This window comes from Botrytis sinoallii (assembly GCF_014898435.1).
Source record: "Botrytis sinoallii strain Bc 23 chromosome Unknown BSIN_037, whole genome shotgun sequence".
In the NCBI taxonomy this organism is placed as follows: domain Eukaryota; kingdom Fungi; phylum Ascomycota; class Leotiomycetes; order Helotiales; family Sclerotiniaceae; genus Botrytis; species Botrytis sinoallii.
This window is the reverse complement of record NW_024066064.1, coordinates 192320-205112: the sequence shown is the minus strand read 5'-3', so window position 1 is coordinate 205112 and position 12793 is coordinate 192320. Positions and strand designations below refer to the sequence as shown.

The 12793-nt window shown below is 43.3% G+C and overlaps 5 protein-coding genes across 5 annotated transcripts; all 5 read right to left on the bottom strand.

Annotated features, from left to right (window-relative positions):
- Positions 1-260: 260 nt before the first annotated feature.
- On the bottom strand, positions 261-1547 carry EAF02_011891 (uncharacterized protein). Its single transcript, XM_038907939.1, has 2 exons — positions 1252-1547; positions 261-1183 (listed from the first exon to the last, which is right to left on the bottom strand). The coding sequence occupies exons 1-2, from the start codon at positions 1361-1363 to the stop codon at positions 594-596; spliced, it is 702 nt and encodes a 233-aa protein (XP_038752284.1). The 5' UTR covers positions 1364-1547; the 3' UTR covers positions 261-593.
- Positions 1548-2009: 462 nt separating this feature from the next.
- EAF02_011890 (uncharacterized protein) lies at positions 2010-3182 on the bottom strand (the record flags this gene model as incomplete). Its single annotated transcript, XM_038907938.1, has 1 exon — positions 2010-3182. The coding sequence occupies one exon, from the start codon at positions 3180-3182 to the stop codon at positions 2010-2012; it is 1173 nt and encodes a 390-aa protein (XP_038752283.1).
- Positions 3183-4744: 1562 nt separating this feature from the next.
- On the bottom strand, positions 4745-6789 carry EAF02_011889 (uncharacterized protein; the record flags this gene model as incomplete). Its single annotated transcript, XM_038907937.1, has 2 exons — positions 4745-6615; positions 6675-6789. The coding sequence occupies 2 exons, from the start codon at positions 6787-6789 to the stop codon at positions 4745-4747; spliced, it is 1986 nt and encodes a 661-aa protein (XP_038752282.1).
- A 907-nt stretch (positions 6790-7696) lies between these two features.
- EAF02_011888 (uncharacterized protein) lies at positions 7697-10611 on the bottom strand (the record flags this gene model as incomplete). Its single annotated transcript, XM_038907936.1, has 7 exons — positions 7697-7742; positions 7795-7973; positions 8026-8071; positions 8195-8951; positions 9037-9077; positions 9137-10172; positions 10257-10611. The coding sequence occupies 7 exons, from the start codon at positions 10609-10611 to the stop codon at positions 7697-7699; spliced, it is 2460 nt and encodes an 819-aa protein (XP_038752281.1).
- A 680-nt stretch (positions 10612-11291) lies between these two features.
- EAF02_011887 (uncharacterized protein) lies at positions 11292-12422 on the bottom strand (the record flags this gene model as incomplete). The annotated part of the gene is made up of 4 exons (XM_038907935.1): positions 12402-12422; positions 11483-12238; positions 11389-11457; positions 11292-11356 (listed from the first exon to the last, which is right to left on the bottom strand). Exons 2-4 carry the CDS (start codon positions 11598-11600, stop codon positions 11292-11294), a joined length of 252 nt encoding a protein of 83 aa, XP_038752280.1. The 5' UTR covers positions 11601-12238; positions 12402-12422.
- Positions 12423-12793: the final 371 nt, after the last annotated feature.

The window sequence follows — 12793 nt, the reverse complement described above, 5'->3', positions numbered from 1 at the left end:
ACAATCAAACGGAACTAACTCGTATCCCACCCCTCGGACCGTACAGACCGTGATATAATCATTTCCTAATTGAGTGACTTTGATATCTTCCGCCCCACCAGATTATGGCGGGGTAGCAAATGTTTGAACCGGTTAGACGGGACGAAATTCCGGCTGAATTCAATTGATCCAGTTCACGGGATTTGGTGTCGTTTTCGTGCCTGTGATTAGCTCGTGTGTATACATACATAGATGAATCTCGGATGTCAAGCGGATAGATGTGATAGAAACATCATAATTGATTGCAAAGAGCTATTTGCATTTCTTGGTATGGTAATCTTACATGTACAGTATTGGCACAGCCCATTATGTCATTTCTTAACAAACCCCCGAACTCCCGTTTGACATGAGAAGATAACTCTTCAGAGATTGTTGTAAGGATCGACAACGCTGTTGCGAACTTGCAAAGCTCTCGTTTTGTGTCCATCCCAAACCCAAATCTCCATAAACGACATCATTTCTTGACTACAACCCACGATACTAACCAAAATCAAACCCTTACGGTCGTACTTTACTAATTACCCCAGAGACATAAACTTGCAGATGCTATCCATCTATTGTAGCCCCTCCATGCGAGAACCTTCACCTGGACTCGTAGCATCCAACTTTCTCTTTCCAGTTATAGGTAGCTGCACATCGTCTTCTTCACCAGTCCACTCTACAATCTCCCACTCTACCTTGATTTGACCATCGTCGGCAGTTCTTCTTCCTTTGCTTGTTTTCATTTTACCCAGTCGGCTTCCTTCAACCAATGTCTCAAACCACGGTAGGCCTTGTTCTCCTCTGCCGTCGTTCTCAGAGTGTGGTATGACAGTCTCGATAGTTTGTTTATCATTCTGTGCATCCTCGAGTGCTTCTTTAGGAAGTAGGCCTAATTCTTCGAGATCTCGCAGATCCGAAGAGGCCAATGATCCCAAAGTTAACGAAATATAATCTGCATGGTCTGCCGGTTCTTCCGTCCAAAAGGAGAGGGGTGTTCCACAAAAGCCACAGAAATGTCGTTTTGCATGTTGTTCGGATGGAGGAGTGTAAGATCGTCGAATTTTGTTGTGCGATTCATCATCGAAAAAGGCGTACGTCGTTGAGTGATACCAAGCTAATGGCACACGAAGCCATGCTGAGAGGGGAGCAGCTTGTGATCGTCCTAGGTTTCTGATATTAGCAATCGCCTTTTTGGTAAGGCAAGGAAGGGGATATCTCCAATTTACGTACGATGAACACTACTGCTATCAAAAAAGACTTGTGCGCCATTTGCTGAGTTTTGTGGGATTTGGATTGTGTATTTGTTGCGACCACAAGAACAGCCACCGTTAAGCTCACTCATGCTGCCGAATCTGAAGCTACCCAGGTAAGGACTCAAATTAGAAATTCAGATCAGACGTCGGCGAGTCTTGACCAGTTATTTAAAAATTGTACATTGATGAAGACGTTGCTTTTTATTGTATCAAGAGGAAGAAAGTTTAATCTGTTGTCCCGTGAATTTTAGAGTTGTATTAAAATTGTGAAATGTAATTGGTTTGTTGTTGGAAACATCTAGATTATTCGTAATGTTTCCTTCCTTCACCTCACCACCTAACTCTATGACATCGCTATGCAAGGTTTCTCCACAACAATCACACATCACATCACAACGACAACGACAACGACAACATTGACAACAACATGAATACTCGATTGTGTGGTAATATCTTTCCTACTATTTTCGTATTCTAAATTTCTCTATTAACAAAAACTGAAAACGGATAAAGATCGTCATGTGAAAGTAATATTGAATCTCACGTGAGTTTCTAGACCACATGTCTTAACCATCCACCATACGCTGTCCACATGCATGCTAAATTCCCATCAAAATTCAACGCCCCTGTCAAAACACCATCCAAAACACCAATCTTCATTTATTGATTCGCGCACTCTTGTGGACTCGCCTGCATGCAAAATGGTAAACGAATGTCAACTAAACAGCCCCAAAGTTATCCGCGGCGGGTTCTCAGGTCCAAGTCAATGATGTCGTCGGTTATCAGCTCGATCGCCGTCACATGATTCGAGATTTCCACCTTTGAAGGTTCGTCAGAGTCTTGCAATACCTGGAGCTGTTGATACATCTCCATTAGGTCTTTGCGCTGGGATGCCGAGCTTTCTGTCCTTCGGTGGGCTCGATTAGCAGCAAGGATGTTCGAAAGCCGAATCTCAATAGGATCGAAGTACCGATGGCGGTCTGGGTAACAGCTATATAGCTCTTTGAATACTCTTCTAGTAATTTCCAGACAATCTGCCGGGATATACTGAAGCTTGAAGAGAGATTCGTCTGCTATGATGTTGCCATAATGGGCTGCCAGATTCCCCTCGTTTCGCAGCTCGCGGTTGAGCTCAGGGCGATCCCTTTTATTGATGACGAACTCTTTGGCTTGATCGAGGAATCTTAACCTAACAGCAGCACCCACCAGCATCAGCGGTTTTCTAAGATTTAGATCTTGCACCAGCTCGTTGACATTCAATTGAAGGTTTGCTTTCTCCCCTTCAGCCTCCTCAATCTTAGCTTGAAGTCTCATGTTTTCTTCCTTTGCTTCGAAGTAGTCCTTGGCATCGACTGCAAGCTCCAGCTGGTGTATAAGGTTGTGTTTTGATCTTTGGTGCATTACGCACTTCTCCGTCTCGTAATCCAAGTCATGCAACAATCTTGTATTGTCGTGCTTGAGAGTGGAGTTCGTCTCGGAAAGAGCTGTTACCTCTGTCTTCAATTGAGCATTCTCTTGCTCCTTTTCAGATAGCTTCCTGCGGAGTTCATCCAATTCTTCCTCGTGTTGATCTTTCTGGCTCTCCAGTTCTTGATCTTGATCTCCAAGTTGTTGGGCAACACTCTTCTTGAGTGCCTTCACTTCCTGTCGAATAGCAGCAAAATTTCCTGCTGCCGTCTGGAGACGGAGAAATTTTGCGGCAGCTTCGCGGTTGGAAGGATCGAGTTTCTGCTCTAACCCGGCGAACAAGGTATTTGTCTTCCACCATGCCATTGCCATTGTTGCAGCACTCTCTGAGCCGGAACCATCGCGAGCTTGTCTGTGACTTGCGTTCAGTCCGGAACCAGGAGTCTTGACGCTGGAATTCTTCTTAATTTCACGCCCAACGTTGGATTGGAAGGGCAGCATCTCCGAAAGTTCATTGATATGCTACAACGTTTATTGGAGTTGCTTAGGTGTTGCTGAATCTGGCCTGATGAGTAATTATCGAGGTACTTGATTCTTTCCCTACGATATTTGTATAGAATTGTTATGAATTACAAGAACAATATGTTCAAGAAGAAAGCTCTATGTTAATCGCGATATCAAAGATCATGAAATACTGTGTATTACACAGAAGGAATAGATGCTACAGACAGCATCTTATAAATAAAAGGGAATCCAATATACGGCTGCTATTACAGAATTCGAAGAACACTAGTACCTACATTTATGTTGGTACGGTGCTGTCAGTCAGTCAAGTTTCATCTTCAGACTCTCGTCTAATTGTTCGCTTGGCTGAACGTCACCCCTTTCTCTCTGCTTCGGTTGCTTAGGTGACTAGATAGAGCGGTAAAGTACACTATTCGGCAAGATACATATATATATCATGAACCGATCATAGTCAGATCATTAAATGAATCGGTGATTATCACTTGTCTCTTGAGGCATTTTGTTCGGCTAGTCTCTGATTCCATCTTCTGTTCTGGTTTCATCCCGTCACTCTCGCGACTCAGTCCTTGTAGAATACTAATGCGCCCTAGCCCCACTTCTTCGAAGGAAGGTCAAGTAGGCCTTCAAGGACTAATTTTAATTGAATCAACTGGCCCTTGGGTGAAGCTGGATATCGAGTAAATAGCCAATAATGCGATATTTTTGCCGTACGAAACTTCTGAACTTGGAGTTCACAACAGTTGTCGTATACTATACAATGATTTATTCAGAATTATCACGCAATCTCACGCCAAGCTCTTCAAACAGTATTCTTAAATGTATTGGGCGAGACAACCAAATGACCACGTGAGGTCTGGGATAGAGGGGTAAAATGTGAATTATCTCATGCGGATGTAATGACGGAGATCTGAAATTGTGGAGTCACAATCGGAGTATATGGATGTTTTGAGTATTATCAAGATTTTCTGCTGCTCCTTTCGTTGGAATAGATGTCGAGAATGGCAAGATTCTACGATCTTATAATCTAAGGCCTTGTCGAGAAGAGAGAAAGTATCTTAGACTTGACGAACAATGCACGCATTCCACAGACGACAATTTTCAAGATATTTATAAAATCACCGGATACACCCCGGTGCGAAATCTGATCTCATGTCTATCCACGAACATCTCTATTCAATGCATAACATTTTCCTATCCGCAATAACAGGTTCATCTCATGCTATCTACTCTGACATATATACATAAAATCTGTAGCGAGCTTGCAGTCCCAAACGCAAACATCATCCTCAATCATCCTGGGAGTAGAATTGCGTGTTCATGATTGCTCTGGTCATACTCTATACAGAATGTGTTGATCAATCACACATGATTCCCCTACCCGTATTGTTATGCTGATCACAGGAGTATCCCTAACTCAAGTCTTGTGTTTAACTCCATATATTCCGTCCCGCAACGCAGTTCCAGTTCTAACTTTCTCCACTTGGTATGGTTATCTCGACACTTGTATCCTATGAGAAAAGCGAGTTGTGGGGGTCTCCTTATCTGCGACGACGACTGGAGCGTTCTAAGTCCACTATCTCATCGGTTAAACTTTCCAGTTCTTCAATCAAGACCATTTTTTTGTTGGCCGGGCCGTGTAGAATTCTATTCCAGACCACGCGCCACTCCTCACGCAGAGGCGCCGATACACTGGATTCTTTTATTGTAGACAATGTTGCTTCGCAGTCAATTTGTCTTTCGGAGATTCTGTCATAGAATGGGTAGTCGCTTGATTCATGGCTGTACAACTTTTGGAAGATCTCCTCGGCCTCTTCTTCGTACTCCTCCGGGATAAGTTTACCCTTGAATAATGCCGCATCTGTAGCCGCATTACCCCTATGAGCAGCAACATTACCATTAGTTCTTAAAGCCATGTCTGCCTCACATCGGGAGATATTGAGTGCTGTCTCTCGTGCTTGGTCCAGAAAACGTAATCGTATATCCGCTCCTATCTTCGCCAATGGCTCTCTGATATCATGTGCCTTCTTCAATTCCTGGTAGCTCTGTCGTACAGCATCACGGCTAGATAATATACTCGCATACTTAGCTGTCATCTTCTCGAGGCTTGCCTCAACACTTTCCAATTCGTCTCGAAGAGCGTTTCGCTTTTTTTTGTAGTACTCCGCTTCTCCTTTGTACTCTTCGCGCTCGCGTCGGTATCTAGCTGCATCTTCTTGGAGCTCGTTATGCTCATCCTCGAGAGTGTAATGGTCAGTCTTGAGGTTCTCGTACCTCGTTTCTAGCTGTTGCAAGCGATTGGAAGTCGAGGCTGTCCGGGACTGCTCCTGCCTGATCCTATGATTTTCAACCCTTAAACTCCTCACTTGTTGCTGAAATGTCGCACTATGTTCTTGTACTACATCTAGTTTGAGTCGGCCGTCTGTGACGTCTTGTGCTGTTAGTCTTAGCGCACGGAATAGAGACTCTGCCGATATTTGAGCATCATTCTTTTGTGTCTCTAAGGTTGAGATTTTCTCCCCAAGTCTCACGACTTCCTCGTTCATTGCCCCCAACTTTAGATCCAACTCTCTTCTCTCCGTTCGAACTGCTGGGTTCTTCTCCCTGACTTTCCGTAAGTCAGTGGATGCTTTCTGTCGTGCTGCCTGCGCTTCCTCGAGATCTAATTTCATCGCTTCCATCTCATTTAGATGACTCTCATTGAGTTGATCCAGTTGCTTTTGCATTTCCAGCCTGTGCTTTTGATTTAGAACTTCGATCTCTGCACGCAAGGAACCAGCTTGTGTCTTCGCAGACTTCAAATCACGCTCTTGTCGGGCCATCTTCTCCATCAATTTGATGCTCGGCTTTGGATCTGGCACTTTTGACTTCTGGATGGTGGTATTGCTCGTCACAGTTTCTGAAGATTGAGAGGCGCACACGAGACATGAATTCTCAAGTGAAGTCGTCGACTTGATCACTTTGATATCCTCGATGACACTTCCACGAGTGACTTGCTCGGCTATATCGCCAGATAATTCCAGCGCAGTCTCCGTACTCTCTGTATTGGTGCAAGATTTTGCCAACTTGACAAGCGTGCGAGAGACTTCCACTTTTCCATCTGAAGCCGTGGGTGTTTCCTCTCGACAAGCTGCCACCACTACTGCGGATGATGCTTGAGATTTCTCCTTCTTCATCTTGGCTTTTCTAGCAATTTCCGCTCTCTCCTTATCTTCACTCGACTGCTTCTTATTCTTCCCCCAACCCGTCGGCAGAAAATCCATATCATCGTCGAGAGAACCTTCACTCCCAGAGTCTGCATCGGAGCCCCATCCAGCGCACTTTTCATCGCAGCTTTCATATTCAATCATGGGCGCATGCAACGGCCATGATTCTTGCTTTTCTTTGACTTGTTGAGGGTTGAGGGATAAATCTGCGGTTTTGCGCTCTAGTATTAGTATGTTGACGTGTTTCACCGAGATATTGGCTTACCTTCGTTTTCCGCCGACGGCGCTCGATCTTCTGCCTTGGAGGCCGGTAGAGAGACGGTTCCTGCTGGAAGTCGGGATGTAGAAGCTGCAGTTGCTTTTTTCTTTTTGGCTGCCATTGCAATGAAACTGATTTCTCAACCTGATTATAATGAGATTCGTGAGTGCAATTCGATTATTTACAAGACGAGGCGCGTTTTTTCAGACACAGTACTCCAGATCGGACGATATCAAACAAAAAATTGAGTAGATGAGATAGGTAGTTACAGCAATTGGAAATTCAGAAAAGATGAATGACTTTGTCGTCTCTGTCGGGGAAAGATTCTAGCTGAAGGTGAAAGAGCGGTATGACTGAGATGTTCCGAAAGTGAGTCGCTTTACTTGTGTATCGGAGAACATATAGATTGGTGCTTATTCAGGAAAAGGAGGTCATTTTTATCATATCCCATCATAGTTCAACGCGTGAGATATATGCTCACTCCTCTGGTGGTCCGGCGTGCACTTGTAAGTATTCCTGAAGGCTTTGAGGACCTGAGAAGTTTGAAGGATATAGAAATAGATTTTTTAATCTTGACTTAAGTTGCATTTTGTACCTTTGAGCACAAAAGTATCACTCAATCTTAAAGGCTCGCCATTCTAGCGGAGTTTCGGGGATGACTAGGAATTGATACATGGAATATCTGCAAATGATACCTTTGAAAAACGGAAGACTTTTAGCAGTCACGTGTGTAGCTATCTCGTTGAAGATCGCATGTATACATTTGATCTGAAATTGGTACATTATAAACATGTTATTACCTACAGCTAGTAGCAAGCTTCCCACTCCGGTATAATAACAATTCATATGACTTTCATACAAGCGCCAAGCAACTATTTCCTGTCTTCTAATGTCATCCACCACACTGCGTGATTTGGCTTGCAACCATATTGTGATCCCCAGTACACATGTATTGAATTTCTCGTGATATTCTCAAACAACCTCCGAGGCATAACTCAGGTCCGGGGAGGGGGGAAGTGTTATAAACTTCAGCTAAATAAATTCGGACAATGTGAAGAAGCGGTCCACTCGGAACTATAAACCAAAGTTAGCCATTATTAAGTGAACATAAGAAGTTCACACTAACTAAGTAGTTGCTGCCCAATCACAAGTGCTTGTAATATCACCAGGATGGCCAATAGCCCAATCGCTAGAGCCTGCTATATCATCAGGCTGGTCAATGGCCCAGTCGCTAGAGCCTGTCATATCACCAGGCTCTCTAACGTCCCAACCCAAGCCCCTCGTATGACTCGTTCCTCTTTCATCCTATATATATAATCAGTCTGTGGTCACAATGATTCAGCCAGCATATACTCACAATAGTATCCTCGACATAACCACGATATCCAATGCTTCTATCAATCCTTACAATGTGTTCCTCAAGATCTTTTAATTGAGATAGCCAGCCTGTTACCTCCTCATTTGCATCGAATACATCTTCTTGGGGATTTGCGTTCCAACAAGTCATAATAGAAGAGAAAAATTACTCTGCTTCTGTGCGAAGCTCTTGAGAAGTGTTACTATCATTGATGGCTTGAACAGTTTGGATACTAGCTTTACTGTCTATTGCCTGGCGTAATTTGTAGGGGTGTTTCATGACATTTGCGTATGAATCAACACGGTAGATATTGCTGTAAAGAGCTTCATTGGTGGACCCTGATAGATAGAAAAGTTTGAAAAGAGCTGCGTCAGTCAAGCAATATGCTCGGTGGCAGCGATCGTTTCCCTCTTTAACAATCTTGTAATCGGGACGATTGGATATCTCATCCGATGGGACTGTATATTTAGCTTGCTCAAAAAACCTTTTTCTGACTGCCACTCCGACCTCGATAAGAGGCTCTAGTACGGCACGCTCCTCCTCAAGCACTTCGACTTTTTCTTGTAGCTCTTGTATCCTGGAACTGAACCGCTTGGTCTTTGATTGCTCTTCACAAAGCGCTTCTTCGATCTTGGCAGTTTGGCGCAATTCTCCTGTCGCTGAGTTCCTAAGTAGTGCTTCTTTTCTTTTAAGAAGCTTGCTATTATCTTGCGTCAAACTGTATACTTCATCCTTAAGCTCGCTTATCGTCGACTCTAGGACGCCGAATTTCTTCTGCATGACTTCCTTTTCTCTATTTATAGCGCGAACTCCAGGGGAACGCTTCTTGATATTTAAAGACTTCTCAAGCTCTCTTATTCGATCCTTGAGATCAAATGTCTCTGCTTCGAACAAGATGGCGGATTTCTCCATTTCCAGCAAAGACGCTAGGCTCTTTCTGTTAGCTTCCGCTGCCTGATGAAGCTGGTCCCAATACCATTGACATCGTGTGCGAAGGATGGCATTGCTCACCCGAATCTTCTTCATGACCTTGCACAGCTTCTTCGCACCCTCTGACATGTATGGGTAATTTGTGATGTCTCAAGATGATTTGTCTTGCAGGGTCTTGAACACAAATTCGAGCCTGGTAGAAGGCTTATCTTCATCTTCTTCTTCCTCTCTTCTGTTGACTATATTATAAGGCTTGGGTATCTTCTCATAAGCTATGATGTGGCACTGATTGCGTATTATAAATTCCAACTCCTCCGCATGTCCAGCTACAACTTCCGGTAGTGATCGCGATTCTTCCTTTACTGATTTAGATTTCAGCAACTGAATTTCCGCCCGCAATTCAGTCACTTCTTGGTCAAGAGTCGATGACTTCTCACACAAGATTGAGTTTTCTTTCCGAAGCTTCTCCAGCTCTTTGTTGCGGTCCGCCTTCAGATTTTTGTTTTCAAACTTGATTGCTTCGTATTTTTTTGTGAGATCCGCCAAATTCTTGCGACACTCAGTTTTTAGATCCTCGACCAGCTGCTGCTTTGACTCTGCCAGTCTCTTGATACATCGTAGATCTTCGATCATATACTGCCTGATATCTTCCATCAGCGTCGCTGTCAGCTTTTCTGGAGGCTTGTCCACCTTGAATTTCAACACTGCCTGTTCCGTCTCAGAGAATGAGGTTGTGACCACTGCTTGATCTAAACAATTTTTTCCAGCGTCTGATGGGGCCATAAGTCGATCCAGCGTGGAATTGGCCGGTGACAAATAGTCTTTTGCCATCGGAAGGACCAAGGTTGGACGATGACTGGTCTCTATCGTCGTTAGAGTTTCTACTTCTGCGGAATTTCCAACTGTAGTCTTCTTCTTTTTGGATTTATTCTTCTTCTTCTTCTTTGGCTGAGAAGATTCATCACGCTCAGCTGTAAAAAATTTCTTAGCACAAATAGTATCCTTGCCTCTGTGTGATTCATCGTCCACAATCGAAGATCCATCCGCATTGAGTGGATTCTCGTCTAAATTTGTAGTCGGGAAAAGGCTCAGTTGATTATCGGAGTGCCGAGTAATAACATGGTCGGAATCTTCTGATCGGTCAATGCTAGATCGAGAGCCCGTAGTTCCTATATTGTCATCCAGAATGGAGTCCTCTTCTTGATGAATGCCCAACCCTGTTGATAAAGAATTAACTCAGAGTGTCATTGCATTTCCTGTTGAGAAGGTAGAATCACTTTTGGAATCCCGAGGAAACATACCTGCAGGATTTGAAGCTTGTTGTATACTGGAGTCTTTAACATATGCTACGACCTTAGATAGCAGTTCTGGGTTCCTGTTGAATTCATTAATTGCCACAAGTCCGAGTCTTTCGATTGCTGAAGTGATAGTTCTAGAGCAACCCAAGAAATTCCCCAAGTGTTCCTTATCTTGAAAGATCTTAAGGTCTATATGATCAGTAAGATGACCATTCAACTTCCAGAGTATTTCTTTGACTGTCCAGAGAGACGCAGCCTGTTGCCATAAGAATGGATTTTCTTCCATATAAGTCTCTACATGTCGGACTGAGCTCATGATTTCGGGTAGTTCCGCCGCGTTGCGTGCAGAGGTCGACATCGTTCCAATGTCGTAGAGGGTAAAAAGGTTGACTTTGATTAGAATCTGTCAGCTAGTCGTCTTTTTCAATTCTCAAAGCACTCTCTGAAATTGAAATTTCTTGGGAGAAATGAAGATTGATTGTAACAAATTAGTATGAGTTGATAGGGCGGATGAGATGAATACTATTGCATGTTGGTAGACTATTCCAAAGTCTTTGCGACACAAGGAAACTGGAATGATTGTCGTCACACAAACTTGATTGATTGAAGGACACCAGATAGGCGTCTTGAAGTCAGATTATCTCATAGAAAATTTTTGATGCTTGAAAGAGATAGTCACATGAGACAGAGCTTCATTCGACCAAATAAAGTTTGTGTATGTGATAAATTGTTGTTATGAAGTCGGATTCTAAATTTCCAAAGAAAGAAAGCTGGTGGTCCGAGGTTGAACTGTGCTATGCTTAAGCGGCATCCACCCTCTTCAACATTCAGTTCTACTAACGTGCATATGAATCCAAACATATCCAAATAAAATTCCACCAAACTTTCCTTGAGCGACAGAGACAGGGCCCGGTGGGAATGCTGCATCATCCCAGTGATAAGCTCAAAAGTAAGGAAAGCGATCTTTCGATGGCAATTTATATATCTGTCATCGACATGGTCTATTAGTGTAATTTTTCAATATGGAGACCTCAATATTCAGAACTGTCTCATGATTTGCTGAGTGGTAAATGTATTGAGCGGATGTTTTTGAGCTTGAAAATCTAAATTGATAATGGTAGTATGTCAATCATACCTTTCTCGAAAATTGCGGTCTTCTTGCTTGGCTTGCCGAAAACTTTTCTTGCGTTAACAAGACATCGTGCTAATTGAATATTGGGAATTGATACCCCAAGCAATGATGATTCTCTTCACGGAAAAGTAGAGACTGGAAAGTCCCCAGCCTCTTCTCGTCTTGATGTGGCCGTTGTTGTCTGAGTTACCAGATCTTCCAGATGCTTTCATCATAGAATAGCTCACATAGTATTCAGATGATACTTGCAAATTGGAGCGGCTATTGTTGTAATTCTAACAGTGGCGCTTCTTTGATCATCGAGATTAGGGTACGAAGAGGCAAGAGCTATACAGGAGGAAAGAGACCCAGATATGAAGGAGACCATGTAACAGAGATTGGAGGATGATAATGATACCGCATTCATTTATGTAGGTATTTGACAAATGAATAAATACCTTAACTCGATTCAGTTATCACTCGAAATCTCCTGTGATACAATGCTATGCATTATAAGACTCCTAAAAGTTTAGACTAGAGATGTTATCGATGTATCAAATCTTATATCTTCATAAGAGGAAAGGGGAAGTATATATACAAAAGGAATGATGCAAGCATGCAAATTCCCAAAATTAAGACGTTGCACAGTAGATCTTTTACGATCACGTGATAGGCGCCACAATTTTGGTATGCTTTTGTTCGCAGGAGGTAACCACATTTGATGGAAAACTAAATGGTCAGCTTCGAGGCGTACATCATATCTCATTCATCAGAGAGGCCTAGTATTCGATACAAGGCTAGACTCAATTCGCGGCTCTCCCGGGACGTATGAAGTTCGAACTACCCTTCCGAATTTCGAATTTCTTCCGAAAGCCTGTTGCATCAACTCGTCAAAATGTGAATTCGGAGCCCGATAAGCAGTGAGACGTGACAAGTGGGCAGTAGGTAGCCGATCCAGGGTCTGGAACAGTTCAAAGTACGCTGCTGATCTTTCATTTCTGACACCGGTACCGGGATTCCTAGAAACAGAGATATACCTTAGTACTTCAGCATAGAGACTCTCCATTTAGGATACCAGAAGGTGTTCAGAGCCCATCTAATCATCCCGTCTCTGGAAATTTAAGGGTCAGCTAAGATTTAGAAGAACAGTTTTAATTCCTGGCGATGGAGTCAAGAATATCATTGCCAAGGCCGTTGGAAATGAAGTTTGGGATGGTTGTATTTGCCGCAAATGATTGGTCAAAATGCGAGGGGTAATTCACATTCTTTGCTTGAAGAGCCTCAAAGTTGCACGTTGTCTTACAAGTTCTTGATGGCTGCATGAGCTGAAGTTTGGCGAAATTGGAAGTCTCGAAATAGAATCCAATCAAAACGCATTCGAATCACGTGACCTTCGACAAATCCGGGGTTTGACTGGCTCGCTAGTTTG

What these genes read in the sequence shown, in the direction of transcription:
- EAF02_011891 (XM_038907939.1), bottom strand. Translation starts at nt 1,363, where the DNA reads ATGAGTGAGCTTAACGGTGGCTGTTCTTGTGGTCGCAACAAATACACA. An exon ending in TGATAGCAGTAGTGTTCATC is followed by an intron (nt 1,184 to 1,251) that starts GTACGTAAATTG and finishes TCAGAAACCTAG; the next exon opens with GACGATCACAAGCTGCTCCC.